This window comes from Strongylocentrotus purpuratus, unplaced genomic scaffold, assembly GCF_000002235.5.
Source record: "Strongylocentrotus purpuratus isolate Spur 01 unplaced genomic scaffold, Spur_5.0 spur5_scaffold_17, whole genome shotgun sequence".
Lineage (NCBI taxonomy): Eukaryota > Metazoa > Echinodermata > Echinoidea > Camarodonta > Strongylocentrotidae > Strongylocentrotus > Strongylocentrotus purpuratus.
Window position 1 is genome coordinate 20953978 of NW_022145602.1, and position 19120 is coordinate 20973097.

General features: G+C 37.6%; 1 protein-coding gene across 1 annotated transcript in view; it reads left to right on the forward strand.

Moving 5' to 3' along the window:
* The window catches only part of LOC587153 (small subunit processome component 20 homolog), a 54108-nt gene extending 38520 nt beyond the window's left edge, over positions 1–15588 (forward strand). Inside the window, 16 exon segments of the mRNA XM_030988298.1 lie at positions 4–286; positions 3072–3218; positions 3949–4086; positions 5583–5854; positions 6379–6464; positions 7521–7783; positions 9224–9363; positions 9662–9818; positions 10365–10463; positions 12410–12577; positions 13090–13256; positions 13579–13720; positions 14585–14701; positions 15345–15480; positions 15483–15514; positions 15559–15588. Of these exon segments, the coding sequence (XP_030844158.1) occupies positions 4–286; positions 3072–3218; positions 3949–4086; positions 5583–5854; positions 6379–6464; positions 7521–7783; positions 9224–9363; positions 9662–9818; positions 10365–10463; positions 12410–12577; positions 13090–13256; positions 13579–13720; positions 14585–14701; positions 15345–15480; positions 15483–15514; positions 15559–15588 (2377 nt within the window).
* The last annotated feature ends 3532 nt before the right edge of the window (positions 15589–19120 follow it).

Consider the following 19120-nt stretch of genomic DNA (forward strand, 5'->3'; position numbering starts at 1 on the left):
TAGCCCAGTATCCAGACTTCTCTACCGGACTACATCCCGCAACCCTCGTCTGGTCCTGGTCCAGATCTTCTCTGCCATGGCAACCAGAGACCCCGCCCTCGACGAGATAGCTCGTACCGTGTCACGGTTGAATGCTTGGGACAGGAAGCGATTGGACGCACCCGATTACACATTACGTTTGAAAGCATTCAAACTAGCCAATCAGATGCTAGAAGATGATGGCCAGAAGTTGGACGTGCGATTCTTTACTCCACTCATTCATAACTGCTTCTATTTCATCCTCAAGGTATGATGTGTTAACAATCACTGCACAGTCCTTGCAAAACTATTTCAACCTGGTAGTAGAACATTTAAACCTGGATGTAAGAACTGTTCATTCAACCCTAAAAGTATTTGAATATTTCATTCTCAAGGTAAAAGTCAATGTACATTCTTTTAAAAATTCATAATATTTCAATTCAAATAGCAATACAAAGCACTTTGAGATGACATCCGAGAGTCAGTGCCAGTAGTTAAAATATACAGTGCGTCCCAGAAAAAACGAAACCGTGAATTATCAATGTTTTATCATAGACGAAAGACTTCATGCATGGCTGATTGTCAACGAAATGGAGAAGTCTTTTGTCAATTCTGATTGTTGCTACGGCAGGCAGCTAGTGAAAACTTATTTGTTTGATAAAAATATGGAAATGCAAGCTCTACTTTAAACAAACAGAACTTTGTCATTCCTTGCTCATTTTTCCTGATTGAGGTGTCATATTAAAGGGCAGAAACTCAACTTTCTAGAAATGTGATTTTCTCTTTGAAATTCAGAAACCGTCCGCCAAATGACTTTTTGGTTTCCTCTCTTCAAATTGATTTTAATCACTCATGCATGAAAGATGCATCATATGAGTTGCATCAATTGAAAGAGGAGGATCTAAGCTTTCCAAATATGTGACATTTATTAATTGTAAATGTGACTAAGTTATGATAAAACATTGTGATATTTCTTCGGTTTCGTTTTCGTTTTTCCTGGGACGCACTGTATATACAAATTAACAAACAGTGACAGTGCAAGTTCAATGAATGCATATGGTTTGAGAATATATACGTCTTCAAACTGTTTCAATTGTTCTACCGTTGGTGATGATTTCAATTGAGGAGGGAGCCTGTTCCAGATGACTTTTTGGTTTCCTCTCTTCAAATTGATTTTAATCACTCATGCATGAAAGATGCATCATATGAGTTGCATCAATTGAAAGAGGAGGATCTAAGCTTTCCAAATATGTGACATTTATTAATTGTAAATGTGACTAAGTTATGATAAAACATTGTGATATTTCTTCGGTTTCGTTTTCGTTTTTCCTGGGACGCACTGTATATACAAATTAACAAACAGTGACAGTGCAAGTTCAATGAATGCATATGGTTTGAGAATATATACGTCTTCAAACTGTTTCAATTGTTCTACCGTTGGTGATGATTTCAATTGAGGAGGGAGCCTGTTCCAGAGTTTGGAAGTAGCAGAGGAGAAAGTAGCCTTGTCAGCTCTATTTTAAAACCGAATTGTATTTCAATCTGATAGTAAAACGTTTAAACCTTGATGTAAGAACTGTGCAGTTGACCCTATTTGAATACCTTTACAACTTTGAGATTGAAACTTTTGAAAAGGATGGTTCATGTTAGTGCAATGTAGTTAGAATCCAAGCTTCATTTATCTACCGTATCCTTTCTCTATGTCTTTCTGTATTTATACATGTACATGTAGAATAGCCTGTAAGTACAAAGCATACAAAACTACAAATGTCAATGACGATTTTGATTTTGACGACTCCAGAACCTTGCAGTACACACCAATACTTATTTAGAGATATGAGTGTGAGGTATTGTGAATGGATATTTGAAAGCGTGTTCACTCGTCACACAACATAACTCTTATTTTTATTTTAGCTACGAGGAAGCAAGGTTGCACTGACAATAAAATACATGAAAGAAAGTATTCCCTTTTCGTTATTTTATTGGGTACTGAACAAAGCTGACAATGCACTTGCAAAGTGCAGTCAAGCAAATATAGCAGACTTGAAAATGTGAATATTGCACGAAGATTACATAATGATTAAGGATGAGAATGAACATGAATAAATGCGATGTACATAATGAATGAAAGCTTACGACAGAATAGAAATGGCGTCGAAAGTCCAATGAAGATGAAGAGAGTTGAGAAACGAAGGAAGGGGCTCACGCGATGAATGTACGGAGGCTTGAAGGCGGAGATGCAGCTTCGTATTCGTGGCTGAAGAGCGGTGAAGGATCTCGACGCTGACGCTCGTGATAAAGATGTGGTTGAAGCTCTCAGGCGAGAAGAGAAGAGAAGAGATGTGGCGCTCGACGACGAAGCAGTGAATCGCTTGATGTCGGAGGCAAAGAGTAGAAACGTAGACATGCAAAGCCGGCACTGGTGCTGAGTAGTAATAGTTGCTCGTTTGATGCGCCGGACTTTGATGAAGAAATGTTTAGATGAGCTGCGGTGAAATGATGAGCTCGTGAGTGGAAAGAGCTACCGGAACGAAGAAACTGGCAGCTCCCAGCGGAGAGTCAGGCGCCATGTCGGTGCTGACTATAACGTTCCACTGGGAGACTGCAGCCCGATGAACACGGCAGGGAAAGAGTTGACGTGCCGTAGAAAAGACGAAAGGCACAGAAGAATAGAGCCTGGAGAGGAAATTGCGGAGACGTCTTGACTCGACCAAGGTGAAAGCGGGAGTGGAGAAAAACCTCGTGGCGTTGAAAATACGCGGGGTGAACAGTGCGGAACCACGATGCGCGATTGGAAAGAAATACACACGTGGCCCGAATAATGAATATAAATAAGTAGCGTGATGGAAAAATACTGGTGACATGAATGTACGGTAAAAGTAGGGCGAATGTAAGAGCCGCTACACTTACATGCTATATGATCAACTGTTTCTTATCCAATCCACACCTTTTCTTTCACAATGCAATTGCATGACCAGAACTCAACTTTATCTTTAAACTTCACTCACATTTGATGGCAGCTGTCATGACAACCTATATTGTTTGTTTTCAAGATGGATGACATGGCATTGAGAGATAATGCTACTCACATGATCTGTGGAGTCATCAAGAAGCTTCTGAAGGACGACTCAGCCTTCGTCACAATCATAGAGCATACATTCATACCTGCATTGAGAGATGGGCTTAGAGCTAGGACAGAGGTAAGATGAGATTTATTGTAGTCTTTCGCTTCAGACTTTGTCACTAATATGCAGACATGGTTCTTTCTTTCAACATTTTGTTGATTGTATACCGTAATTAACGGTGTATTAACTCCATTTTTTTAAACGCCGGTAACCATCAAAAGTCGGGGTGTGCGGTTTATACACGTTACAGACACAAATCATGCTGCAAAGTCCAGGTAAACAATCTCCACGTTCAGCAGCGGTCAAATTGTGTCACCGAGGCTGAAGTTCTTGGCTTACTTAAATATCATCGTCCTGAAAGTGACACTCGTTTTCAACGCTTTTCAAATCATCCATCGAAAGTTCTGACATCAGAAAAAATATTTCTAATGTAAATTTTATATTATAATCTTGTATCTAATAAATTTTCATGTAATTTCTATGATGCGAAATTATGAAATTTTGGGCCAGGAATTGTGCTCTGTCACTGCCAAGTCAATCATAATTGTGTTGGGATTGTTGACGTACGCCGTGCGGTGGATACAAATGTGCATTGTCCCACGTGTGATAATTCATGTAGTGAGATGAAGAAATATGTGACGATGAAAAAAAAAAGAAGATTTCTAGCAATATTTTGTATGTAAATACATGTAAATATTTTTTACTCTCCTGGACATTTAATAGTTATGTTGCTTGTTATGAAATACCTTCCTGAGAGGGAGGTTGCGTTTTATAAATCTTTGAAATTTTCTCTCCTGGATGTAAGGTCGCTCGTCATGAAAGTTTGGTCGTCCTTTCTGAGCTTGTGAAGGCCTTCCCCACTCACCCACACTTTGAAACCATGTCGGTGCTTCTGGATCAGGATGTGGAAGTAGACTTCTTTGAGAACATCAGACATATACAGGTAAGATAGGGAGAATGAGAGAGAGAGAGATATATATATATATATATATATAGAGAGAGAGAGAGAGAGAGAGAGAGATAGAGAGAGAAATAGAGAAAGAAAGAGCAGGAGAGAGAGAGAGAGAAAGAATAAGAGAGATAGACAAACATCATTGCATACATGCATACAGAGAGATAGAAAGAGAGACAGAGGAGGGGAGGGGGGGGGGGGGGAGAAGGAGAGAAAGAGAGAGAGGGAGAGAGAGAGATAGAGAGGGAAATAGAGAAAGAGTGAGGGGGAGAAAGAGAGAGAGATAGAAAAAGAAAGAGGGGGAGAGAAAGAGAAAGAGAGATATATAGGGAGAGAGAGAGAGAGAGAGAGAGAGAAAGGGAGAGAGAGAGAGAGAGGGAGAAGAGGAGAGAGAGAGAGAAGAGGAGAGAGAGAGAGAGAGAGAGACTAAAAGATAAATCTAGAGTTGAGAGAGTACTAACCAAAGAATTGTCATGCATTGCTACATGTAGGTCTCTGCTATTGGAGAACAAATTTGTTTCTTTTGAAAATTAGTTCTTACATATTGAAGAAGCTTGCACCACAGAAAGTGAATATAGTATTAATGACTGCTTTGAGAGAAATAGTTGTTGTTATACGCTCAAGGGAAGGTTAGAATTGTGCTATTACCCGAGGCGTGCCGAGGGCAATAGCCCAATTGTAACCTTCCTGAGAGCGTATAAAAACAACTATTTCTCGAATATTAAAGCAGTCATTAATACTTTTATATGCCGAAAAAAAATAGACTAAAAAATAAAAAAAAATTTTTTTTTTTTTTTTTTGTCGAAGATGGGATTCGATCTCTTGCGTACCAATGGTGATGTAACCAAAATCAGCGCCTTAAACCGCTCGGCCATTGCGCTCTGTCACCATATCTAGCAGTTTTCTCTAATATATATATATACATTAAAATGGATTGAAAACGGCTTCGCGTGGTGGATGCTTCGCCGCGGGCTCCATTAAACGGGCCCTTCTTTTACTTTTACTTTTGCAATGCATATTGGCACAAACTTAGATCAAGATCTATCGGCAGATGTTGTTTTTTTGTTTTTGGAAGTTTATTTTCGTCTTCATGTCAACAATGCAAGATAAAATTGATCGAGATTGAATTGTATTGAAATTACCGACCAATTCTTCGCACACGTACGGTATCCTCGATCGCTCAGACCATTTTTTAACATGGTAACCTATGGGGTAACCATGGAGACTGAACTATTTTCCTGGTAACCATGGTTACTGGGATTTTAGAACTGTTTTAACCATGGTTACTGGGAATTTTACAGAAATAGTTCAAGTTTATGAATGCAATTTCGACCAATCAGATGGCTGGATTTCTTAAGTGAGGTATATAAAGCTTACTATAACATGTAATTTTGCCACTGATTGTGTAACAAGAATTTACATTCAAGTCACATCACCATCCCATGAATCTCTTCTGAAATGTGTTTCTTTTATTTACGAATCATTAGCATCATCGGAGAATGAGGGCCCTTCGTCGCCTCTCCAAATACTGCCAAGAGGGGAAGCTCTCACCAAAGGTCGTCCAGCACTTTCTCCTTCCCGCTGCGACCTCCATGATCTTTGACCCCGAGGTTGCTAAGAACATGAACCTTGTAGTGGAGGCAATCGCAGCCGTGGGTGGCATGGCTTCTGCGCTGCCATGGCCACAGTATCTAAGCCTTCTAACGCAGTATTTAAGATTGCTCATGAGGAGTATTGATTTCCAGAAGATAGCTGTCAGGTGAGATTTCTTTTTCATAATGAAACAAAATATTCGGGTTAAGAATGGGTTAATACTATGTTTCTTATTGCTTTGTCTATGATTGTTATTGAACGTGTCATTAGATTTAAGTGCTATTGTTGCAAAGTACATATTTTACATTCTTCTCTCTGCGGGTCCTCTTGTACATACTAATATTTGTTTTGGTTTCATTTATTCATTTCATAATTCAATTAAAATACAATTCAAACAGACTAAAATACTCATACATATACTTAGGTTTGCTCCATCCTTCCGTACAGTGCTCGATGCCTAGGCAGAGCAAAAATATATTGAATGAGGCAGACTAATGGAACATGGTTGCCTTACAAGCGATCATCAGCAACTGATACTTACAACTTACAACCTTTGCATTTAAAGTCAAGTGATTAAATCACTCGACTTCAGCACCTCTACAAAGAAAGTATAAGAATATAGCACTTGTTTGTGAGATATTTTTAATGTATTGCCGATAACAAAAATGTTCTGCTTTGAATCCGTCACAGATTGATTGTTGCTGTCTTGGATGCTTTCCACTTCGATCTCTCGCTGTCTGCTGGATTGGATAACAAGGAGAAAAAAATCTTTCAAGGTAGAAATATATTTCATTCTGGAATCAAACCTTAAAGGTCGGGTGATATCCAATTATAAGTTGATTCCTGTTGATGTGCAGGGCTGCATACAACTCATATTTTGTTATTCGAACATGTAACTATGTTTCATAGATTTTTAAATATTTAAAATAATAATTTTCTCATACCTGCTAAGCTCCACCCCAAAAAATGCTCCAGATCTCGTTCATCTTGTGACATCATCTGTCAATCATTAGTGAGCTAGGGTGGAGCTTAGCAGGTCTGAGAAAATTATTTTAAGAAATATTTAAAAGTCTGTGAAATATATTTAGGTAGATGTTTGAATAAGAAAATAAGAGTTATATGCAACCCTGCACATCAACAGGAATCAACTATATTTGGATGTCTCCCGACCTTTAAATGGATCTTTTAACACTGTTAAATCTGATATGATGTGATATGATGTAATATTGAAGCCCTAAAAAAATTGCGCTTCAAAATGATCAAGAAGTGCCTCAAAAAAGTAAAAATCTTTGAGTGACCGGTTTTACCATACTCGTTTTCTACAATAGACTGTAGTGTTATGAAAACCGTCAGGCGAACGGTTTTCAAAATTTGTAATCCCAATTATTAATATCTTGATAATCAGACAGGCGATCGGCTTGTAAAAGTCATGGAGTTCCTGACTAACCTAAAGGTTTATAATTATCAATCCAGCATGAGCTAAATCAAGGATTATTTCTAAAGGATCTAAGACAAAGTTACCGGATCCCTTTAAAGGGATTGGGTATCTTTGTCTCAGATTCTGAAACAAAATCCTGGATTTAGCTCATGCTGCAATGATAATTATAAACCTTTAGGTCAGTCAGGAACCCCATGACTTTTACAAGTCGATCGAGTGGGGAAAATGAGTATGGTAAAACCGGTCACTCAAAGATTTTAACTTTTTTGAAGCGCAATTTTGTTAGGGCTTCTATATTACAACACATCACAGACACTGATAACATGTGGGGCCATGCTTCTCAGATTTAACATTGTTAAACGATGCCTTTAATACATTTATTTCCTTTTCACAGAAGATGTCAAACAACTTGAAGAAGGTGGTGATGATAAGGAGATGACACCTGGAGAGGAGGATGACTTGGCGACAAAGGAAGATGATGAAGAAGATGACGATGCTCAAGAAGAGAAAGACGAGAGCGGAGATGATAGTGGTATAGATGAAGAGAAGGATAAGAAGGAGATAGAGAAGAAGAAACAAGTCGCCTTGGCAACTAAGATCCATCGTACAATCGTTCGTAGCATCCTTCCACAGCTTCATAGGATCATCACCAAGAGTGTAAGATATCTTCTCATCTTTTTTTGGAAAAGAAAAAATGACCTGTAGTCACTCTTCTTGCAAAACTTTCTGTTATGATTCAAGCAATGATTAAAAAAGAAATATGAATATGAATTGCTGTGTAATGGTAAAACCTGCTTTAGAAAGACCACCTGTCTATATTGACCACATATTCCTGTTTCCTTACAACAGTTCTTCTCTTTAAAACACATTCTAAATGAATCTGTACATTAGGACCACCTACCTTAAAGACTTATTATGGTTCAGTGGTTCATTTTGGAACTTATAATTAAGTTTACATGCATGTACATGCTCTTCGCCTTCAAACTTTTTTGTATCCTTTCTCTTTTTTTCCTTATATTCCTAAAAGCGCATGGGGACTCCATTTTCTGTGATATGTGCTATAGTATACAAATAGTGAATGGTCATGAGTGCAATGGTACAAGATTTTGCACGAGGTGAAAGATAAGAGACGCTATATTCAACGAGGCGCAACCGAGTTGAATGGAGCGTCTCATCTTTAACCGATTGCAAAATATTGTTCCATTGCACGAATAAAGACCATTCACTATTTGTTTTATACAACACCTTGGACGTGAACGGACTTTTTTCCTTGGCCTAAATCTCAGCGATTTTTTGTTCGTTTTCAATTGATGAAATTGCTGATGGTGAGCGCGCACTATTAAGCAGGCAGCAAACCACATGCGTACCATGCGCCGCGTGTACCAACCTTTATGTTTAATGTGACGCGGAGTGCAATTTTGTTTGATCCTTTTGCACCATTGCACTCTGACGTCACTTAGCTCACCATATACTTCAGAGTGCAATGGTGCGAAAGGATCAAACGGAATTGCACGGCTGGAGAATGATGCCGTTCAATGGTACTTTTAGCACATATCATGTGATCAAGAATTGACCAATGAGGTTGCAAGAATCTTAATAGGCGTTGTATAAAAGTACATATAATGTAGAACCACCTTATCCCTCTTTGGGACAGTCATCCATATTTTATGGTTTGGCTCTGTACATTTTTATTCAGAGCTCTAGAAATTTGACCAGATGCAAGAAAAGAAATTGCAATTTTTTTATCACATAATATTTCCTTTTTTGTTTCATGATCACATTGCGTTTAAAGTTAGGAATTTTATAAAGGGAGAATATTTAAGTATTAAAATCTTTCAATTGGCAACACGTTGAGAGGATCAAAATCATGGTTTTAGATCAACATGGGCATTTTTTCAGTTTTTCTCAATTTTATCTGCAACTCATATTTCCAAAGGCATTGCATATTATTAAAACAATATAACATAAAGAAAAAAATATTATTGTTGCCAATTTGAAGAACAATTTGCGATCAAGTTTAATACGAATCAGTTAAAATCAAGCAAGTCCTCCCTGTATGATATGCCCATCATGATATGCATTTTATTGTTTTCATAGACAAAAAGTGAAGGAGAGCACAAGAAAGCAAGGAACCGGATAGCACAGGATGAAGAGGTTTTAAGAGTTCCTATTGCTCTGGCCGTCATTAAACTGCTACAAGCACTACCAAAAGAAACTATGGACCAACATCTATTCAGGTATATGAGCTGTTTATATACCACGTTATGTAGTTTCTAGGCCTTCAAAATTACAAACACATATAAAATATATCCACAACATTATTAAAAAAGAATATTTCAAAGGCAGGTTGGCTTTGGAACGTCTTTCCAATGCCTTTTGTACACACAGCCACGGAATGAACGCTAATGGCACTAAATGTATATTCACTGTGTTTCATTCGTTGTTTTTTTCGGAGTATTTACCTTTAATCGGTTTTCCAATGTTGTGTCTGACTGATAAAGGAATAATATTCTTCACATTTCTTATGTTACACAGTGTGCTATTGAAGGTTTGTCAGATGCTACGTAGTCGCGCCTTGGATGTGCGTAACATCACAAGAGATACCTTGGTGAAGATCGTAGACTCGCTGGGTGTGAAATACTTTGGTCTGATCCTCAAACAGCTCAGGACGAGTCTCAAAAGAGGTTTTGAGGTAAGTAGGTACTCTGTAATCAGTCGGTTTATTATCCATTGGTCTACAACTGATTCAAATATCCAGTTGTGAAAATTGTGTAATAATAAAATTAAAACAAAATAATGTATGACGTTATTTGCAGACGTGAATCCCATTGTCAAAATTAATCCCATCAAGGTCTACATTGTGTCTAAAGCTCTTGATAAAATTTCTTGATTAAAAACACTTGACGAAAGGGCTTTCGAAGGATTAATTTCCTTGAATGCTTGGGAAATCGTAAGAAATTGGGAGTGGATAAAGTGTTTAAATCGAGAAATGGTGTTTGGTCTACGACCAGTTCGTCTACTACCCAATTGGTCTATTCCCATAGGATCTACACCCAGCCTGTCTACTATCCACATGGTCCAATAATCATTTAATCTTAAATAATGATAATCATCAAATGGATCATAGTGTAAAGTGTCAAATTAGAGTATGTGCTTGCAGAAAACACTCTATAAAATCTGCTAACACTCTTTTTTTGTATAGATGACATTTTAATACTGTTTTGTTTATTCTTGACAGCTCCATGTACTTGGTTTTACCGTTCACCTTCTACTGAAGAACATCTCACCCAAGCTGACCTCCGGCGACCTAGATGGCTGTTTATTCTCTCTCATACAGGTATTTATAGTCAACTGATCTAGGCCGTGTGGCATAAAAGTTAGCATTGATGGTAACTTTGCCATCAATATTAACTACCATGGCAACATCCGTCAACAGCCAATCGATAGATTTCCATGGAACTTACCATTAATTGCAAAGTTACCATCAATGCTAAGTTTTATGGAACGGGGGCCCAGGGCCAGTATTTAATACAATACTTATGTCAGAAACATAAATATTTAACTCAGCTTTCAGCTTAGGTAAAAATAAACTCAGCCAACTTTGGTATTCAGTTTAAGTTTTTTTGCTAAGTATGTTACCCTAAGTTTAAGACAGTTTTCTAACAGGCTTAAGCCAATTATTTTGGAGGCCTTGATTGGCAGGTATTATGGTTTTCATCCATGCCTTATTTGTTCTAATGAGTACTGGTAGGCTAAACAAACTAAACACCAAACACATTAGAATATGACCACATTTAGGATGAATTGCAATTTGATTAGATGTACCGGTAATGATGTTGAAATATAGAATCTTCCTGACAGAGAAAGCTTCTCAATATGTAAGTTTCTGATGTAAGAAAATGGCTAGAATTTAGGAATAGTGCTACAGTACTTGTCTGACTTTCCCCAATTTTTGGCTTTTTTGCAAGGCATGTGTGAATTCCTCTGTGCTATCCGTGTGACCATTCACAATCTCAATCATGAATGAAAATTTGACATTTCTGAAATTCTTACCTTACTTCTAATTCTTGATTAAAAGGATCCGGTAACTTTGTCTTAGATCCTTTAAAAAAATCCTGGATTTAGCTCATGCTAAAGGAACCTTATGACTTTTACAAGCTGATCGCCTGTCTGATTTTCAAGATATTTATGATTGAAAATCGAAATCAAATTTTGCGTTTGCCAAACGGTTTTCATAACAGTACAGTTTATTAGGGAAAATGAGTATGGTAAAACCGGTCACTCAAAGGTTTATTACTTTTTTGAGGCACTTCTTGATCATTTTGAAACGCAATTTTTGTAGGGCTTCAACATAACAGCATATCACAGGCACTGATAACACGTAGGGTCGTGCATCTCAGATTTAACATTGTTAAACGATCCCTTAACTCATATCCTGCCATGAGACTGCTAGCGCGCTATTGTTATAGTGCTCTGTGCACGCGAGCGCGCTATCGATTGAATACCACGTTCATGCTAGCGAGCCACCGCTACTCTGCTTTGTGCATGCAAGGGCGCATATGTAATAACAGTCATTGTTCATGCCCATTGCACCGTTCTGAGTGCTTTTGCAGCGCTATTGAAAGTACCATCGCGTGCATCAGATTATCGGCTTTGGATTACTCGTCTTTGTATACAACAGTCAGATTGGATTTTCTCGAGTAATTTAGCGATTTGTTTTTTTGTAAAGATTTAATTAACATGCACTTGAACCAACCTTAAAATTAACTTGGCACACAGGAGATTTGTGGCTGGCACAATAGGGATTAGCACTGTGGCACTGGGTGCATTGTATGGGTGGCAGCTTAAGAGTTAATAATTTGTGAGCGTTATCATTCTTATTATGCAAGTGTAGAAGAACATCAGATAAGACATGTTCCCTGAAAAGCATGGCTCTTCAAATACCTTCATATTCTAAATATGTCATGTAACATCGTAAAAATCCAGGGTAGGATTTTTACGCCACATGTTCGTGTAGTCCCATATACATCTTTCTGTGTACAGTGTTTGTAACTTTACCAAGACTTGGCCAAATTTCTTATCATTTTGATGATTCCAGAACCTTGCAATACACACAAATTCTTATATGCTAGATGATCAACCTTTTCTGGTCGATTCCACACCGTTTCTTTCACAATGCAATCGCATGACCAGAACTCAACTTCATCTTTAAGCTTAGTTTAGTTTATGTAAGATTAGTGATGAGAATATATTAACCTGATTGTTGAATGTATTCTCTGTTAGGTCTTCAATCAAGAACTCTTCGGAGCTGTGTCGGAAGAGAAGGAAGTAGAAGGCATTGTGGGAAAACTGCTTGAAGCTCGGAGCATCAAGGCTTATGATTGTTATGAAGTGGTGTCAAAGTTCGTTGGTCAGGGGTCAATCACAAAGTTAATTACTCCGTTGAAAGAGGTGAGATAACATCCCATCTTCTCAGAACCATAAGGAAGATAACTCATGTTTGACGTCTTGTCCATGCATGTCGTTACTTAGGAGATATGGCAATGACATCTGTAGCAAAAACACATGGTAATAACTTACAAGTAGCAATGGAATTTATTTCAGAACTTTCAGATGGTTTGTCAAATCTGTTTTGAAAATGGGTTGAAAAAGACCCTGTTAGCCATCTACTTTTGAAAGATCAATCTAGGGTGATATCGGTTGGCTTGTGCCAATGCATCATTATCAAAGAATTGTAGAAAATATAATCATTTTTTTGCAAACATGATATCTATTGGACATACGATAAGGTATTGAAATTGCCCTTAAAAATTTACGATCATGTTATGATAAAGATTACACTTTGTACAGGTATGCAGGTTGAATAAAACAAACAACAACATCGAATTGCACTAATTACATGTGTGTGTAAAATTGATTTGTTTTACAGTATTTTGAAATTGTATTAATCATGCTTTTCGTAGATCCTTGATACTTCTAACAGCCATCGAGCTGTAAACCGAGTCCGAGAGACGTTGCGTAGATGTACGATTGGTCTCCAAGAGAATGCTGGGATATCCCAGGAGACTCTGCTGATCTTCATTCATGGACTAACGTCAGAGACGCTTCCCCTGCTCAAACCACCTACAAAGTATGTGAACATTTGATTTGTGTCAATTTGTGTTTCTTGAGAATTTTACTTATTTAAGTGTTGAAAGATTTAAAAAAAAGACTGTCTTATGTCTTATTTTAATGGTTGGGAGAATTTACTGGTAGAGGTTGTCGCACAGTGACGCCTTCAAAGGAAACCATAAATATCTTTGTGGTTTGATGATTTTTTGTCAGGATTTTTTGCATGTAAGGGAGTTAGTACAGTAGAAGGGATATAAGAAGTAACATTTCATACCTAGTCACATTAATAAGACTATACTACTAAAAACTATGACATATGTATGTTTACCTCTACTGTTTAGGAATGAGAAGAAAGACAGCTCTAAGGTCGGTCACAGACCTCCAAGCACATACTTATTACCTGCTACACCCAAGCGATCGGGTCTGGTTCCTGAGACTGGCACCAGGACACACATACATCTACTCATCGAGTTTGGTTTACAGGTAAATACCTTCTCTGATTAATGTCTTCATACCAACACTAATCTAAAAAGTTTGCTTTTCAATTCATCTGTTTTATGAATGCTCTTTATGCCATTGAATTTTAATGTTATTTTGAAAACAAGAAGCAGTATACATTAGAAATGAACTTCCAAGAGTAAACATTTAGCTCTGATGATTTTTAATTTATTTCAGCACTGGAATATAACATGAAAATTAAGTTGCAATATGTGTATTTGAATTGATGTTTTTGTTTAAACAGCTTTTAAACCTATACTTTTGTTTCAAGTAGCATATAAGTCAGTGAATAACTGTAAAATATTGTTTGTTTCCCAATTAACCAATTTTACAGTCCTCACCTTGCGATTTTAACTTGATTTAGATAATGATAATAAAAGTTACATTTATATCCTTTGTTAAGACATTAATCCACATCTGCCACTCTCCACTGAGATGTTAAATATGTACCGGTAGGAATGAATTCCTTGAGTGCTTTGAGCACGGGTACAGTAGCCTAGCAGAGCCAGGGTAGTATTTGAGTCTCTGAGCAACTTACGTGATGGATATGTGTGCTATAAAAGAATCCAATATTATCATTATTACTATTGTTAGATCACAACTCCTCTACTCTGTTTACTATTATCACTGTGTTCACTGTTTCAAATAGAAGGTATACATACTGTGAGATGTTTTCTGTGATCTAATTGATAGAGCAATGGTCTCGTAATCCGGTAACCCGGGTTCGAAACCAAGTCGATGCGCTAGTGCCCCTTTGGTAAGGCATTAATCCTCATCATAGCTTTCTTAGCTGTCACGTAAAATAACCACCACTATCTATCTATTTATTCTTTAAATTCATTTCTGTAGCTGTTGAACATGAGTTTGAAGAGATCCAAGTTTGTATCGAGCAATGACAAGCACATGGCTATGTTGGATCCATTCACCAGTGTCTTATACAGGTCTATGGAGTCGCAACATACAAGGGTAAGCTTCCAGAAAAAAGAAAAACTCATTGTAAGTGTACAGTTGCATAATTACAAATTCCATTTTCTTAAATGATTTTGCTTTTGATATGTATTACACTTGTGTATATATTTTGATTTTGTTAGATTGAGATGCTAGTCATACATTGTACATGTAGCATTAATTTTAATTTGCGACGATATTGATTTAAGCAGCCAATGAAATGTTTCACCCATTGTTTGGAAGCAGGGAAAAGATGGGTATAATTTGTGCAAAGATTGATTTTATTGTATTCTCATTTTGAACAAACATCTGCAGACTGCATTCATTTTTTGTTTGTGTTGTGTTCCTCATCAGTTAAAATCAATATTTTAGTAAATATATGATTTGTATGTTGTATAATTATGTACCTTGCAGACTTACTAAATAAATATCACATCATATGACTTTATATACATATATGTAAATGTATGAATCTTTAAATGAATGAATGCCTTTTTATATAATTGTATGTTTAATGTAAACTTGCATTTTTAGTCTTTGGACTTTTTGAAGAGATTGAATAAAACCTAATTTGAATGAATTCAATTGAAAAACCTCTAAATATTTATTTGAAAAATTTCTGAATATTCATTTGAAAAACCTCTGAATATTCATTTTTTAGGTGATCACCTGTGCTTTGCGATGTATGTGCTGGTTGCTACGTTACCCTCTGCCCTCGTTGTCCAACGTGATGAAGCAGGTGACCCAATCACTATTCAGGTTACTGAGGAAACATGCCAGGGTGGGAGCTGCGAAGGGGATAACTTTGAGCTCATGGTCGTCACTTTCAAGGTACTCTCAAACCGTCCCTTTCATTATCATTTGAAATCATGCAGGCTTGTATCCAAGTAATCTATGACAGCTAGACTATGGACTGTGAGCAAAGCTTGTGGTTATACCACTTATCCTGTCAAGAGTGATCGGGTGGCTGTGACAAGGGCCCACCCATGTTTGACGTTTTGTAGGTTGTGTGAATCCTCTTTAGGATGAGACAACCTATCAAAACAAACGTTAAGCATGGGTGGGCCCTTTGTCTGGGCCATCTAATTACATGATATAACTACAAGCTTCGCTATCTTCACCATGGAAGCCTTCAAAATTTCCATAGACTATGGACTATCACCTCAGGACCACACCCCTCCTAGAAAAACAATCCCCTGGACATTTCGTATGACACCCCAAAAAAGTACAATGTACATCTACAGTTCCGCCTGCGATCAACGTCACAGTGGATCGCGCGCATACGCGTGCACTTGCGCGCGAACGCGATTGATCGCGATCAGCTTAGTGGGTGGAAAACATAGCTAAAATGTAACGCAGTCCTTCCGTATGAAATGTCGCCCTCTGTTGGCGATAGTTTGCTTTTTTATTTTTGTCAGTTATTGTTGCTACTTACGCATAATGTTGCGGCGGGAATCTCAAAGTGAAATCTAATCGGCGGGGAAAAAATATATTAGACGTTCATTTTTTGACTAAATTGAAGGCGGATGACTTTTGAATTCGCTAAACCAAAATTAAATCGGTAGACTTGGTATCTAATGAGACGCAATATTTATCTATTTTTTCAAAAGACGATTTAAGTTGCGGCGGGAACCTCAAAGTGATAACTAATCGGCGGTGAAAAATATATAAGACGTTATCTTTCAATTTCGATTGAATTTAAGGCGGTTCCTTTTTTAATTCGCTAAACCAAAATTAAATAGGTGGACTTGTTATCTTATCAGACGCAATACTATTTTTCAAAAGACGATTTAAGTTTCGGCGGGAAACTAATCGGCGGACAAAAATGTATTAGACGTTATCTTTCTATTTTTATTAAATTGAAGGCGGATCCTTTTCAAAATATCTAAACCAAAATGAAATCGGCGAACTTATTTTCTTTTATGACGCAATATTTGTCTCTTTTTCCAAAAAACGATTTAAGTTGCGGCGGGTCTTTTGGGGGAATTTTAAAGTGAAAACTATTCACGTGACAGTTGATCGCGCGCATATGCGTGCACTTGCGATAGCAATCACTTTAATGCATGGAATTGCTAAATTGAATGCGGCACTTAAATGAATACTAGGTTATCTTTCTTTAGGCTAGTTGATTAAATTGAAGGTGGATCCTTTACGAACTCTCTAAATCACAATTATATTGGTGGACTTGTTATCTTATCAGACGCAATACCTTTCTATTTATGATTTAAGTTGCGGCGGGAATATGAAAGTGAAAACTAGTCGGTTACGAAAAAATATGTTAGACAATATCACTCTATTTTTTATTAAATTGAAGGCGGAACCTTTTCGAACTCTCTAAACCAAAATCGAATCGGCTGACTTGTTATCTTTTATGACGCAATATTTTGTCTCTTTTTTTTTTGGAAAAAAGATTCAAGTTGCGGTGGGTCTTTTGGGGAATTTTAAAGTGAAAACTATTCACGTGGCAGTTGATCGCGCGCATATGCGTGCACTTGCGATCGCAATCGATCGCAATCACTAACTTAAATGCATGGAAAACATTGCTATAATTGAATGCGACAGTTTAGTGAAATCTATGTTATCTTTCTTTAGGCATATTGATTAAATTGTAAGTGGATCCTTTTTGAATTCGCTAAACCAAATTAAATCGGTAGACTTGCTATCTTATAAAACGCAATATTTATCTATTTTTCAAAAGACGATTTAAGTTGCGGGGGAACCTCAAAGTGATAACTAATCGGCGGAGAAAAAATATATTAGACGCTATCTCTTTTTCAAAAAATGATTTAAGTTGCGGCATGTCTTTTGGGAAACTTTTAAAGTGAAATCTATTCACCTCACAGTTGACTGCGCACACTTCCGAACACAATCGATCGCAATCACTTTAATGCATGAAAACATTGCTAAAATTGAATGCGACAGTTTAGTGAAAACTATGTTATCTTTCTTTAGGCATGTTGATTAAATTGAAGGTGGATCCTTTTCAAACTCTCTAAACCAAAATCAAATTGGCGGACTTATTATCTTATATGACGCAATATTTTCTCTTTTTCAAAAAATGATTTAAGTTGCGGCGGGTCTTTTGGGGGGACTTTTAAAGTGAAATATATTCACATCACAGTTGATCGCGCGCATATGCGTGCACTTGCGAACGCAATTGATCGTAATCACTTTAATGCATGAAAACATTGCTAAAATTGAATGCGACAGTTTAGTAAAAACTATGTTATCCTACTTTTTGCCTATTGATTGAATTGAAGGTGGGTCAAAAAATTGTATTTCTATACCCCCCATTCACATGAAATACTAGTAGCGGATCTGTATCTTACCGCGTAGCGCGGAAGCTCGGACGTTAATAGTTAAAGTAAGAGGACGATTCGTTGTACCATTCTCGACTCTTAATCCTTGTCTAGATTCAGTTTCTTTTGACGTTTCATTAAATTATTAAAGAAAGAAGACGATTCGTTGTACCATTCTCGACTCTTAATCCTTGTCTGAATTCAGTTCCCCCCCCCCCCCCCCCCCCCCCCCCCCGTTCCCGCGCGAAGCGCGGAAGCTTTGATATTTCATTAAATTATAAGAGAAAGAAGGCGATTCGTTGTACCGTTTTCGACTCTTAATCCTTGTTTGAATCAAGTTCCAATTCCTCCGCGCATATAGCGCGGAAACTCTGAAGTTTCATTAAATTATTAAAGAAAGAAGACGTTTAGTTGTACCATTCTCGACTCTTACTCAATGTATGAATTCAGTTCCTCCCCCCATCACCCCTTCCCGCGCGAAACGCGAAAGCTTTGACGTTTCACTAATAGAGAAAGAAGGCGATTCGTTGTACCGTTCCCGACTCTTAATCCTTGTCTAATTTCAGTTTCCTTTGGCGTTTCATTAAATTATTAAAGAGAGAAGACGTTTCGTTGTACCATTCTCGACTCTTTATCCTTGACTGAATTCAGTTTCTCCCCCCCCCCCCCCCCTTCCTGTGCAAAGCGCGGAAGCTTTGGCGTTTCGTTAAATTATTAGAGAAAGAAGATGGTTCGTTGTACCATTCTCGACTCTTAATCCTTGTCTGAATTCAGTTCCCCCACCCCCCCCCCCCCCCCTTCCCGCGCGAAGCGCGGAAGCTTTGATATTTCATTAAATTATAAGAGAAAGAAGGCGATTCGTTGTACCGTTTTCGACTCTTAATCCTTGTTTGAATCAAGTTCCAATTCCTCCGCGCATATAGCGCGGAAACTCTGAAGTTTCATTAAATTATTAAAGAAAGAAGACGTTTAGTTGTACCATTCTCGACTCTTACTCAATGTATGAATTCAGTTCCTCCCCCCACCCCTTCCCGCGCGAAACGCGAAAGCTTTGACGTTTCACTAATAGAGAAAGAAGGCGATTCGTTGTACCGTTCCCGACTCTTAATCCTTGTCTAAATTCAGTTTCCTTTGGCGT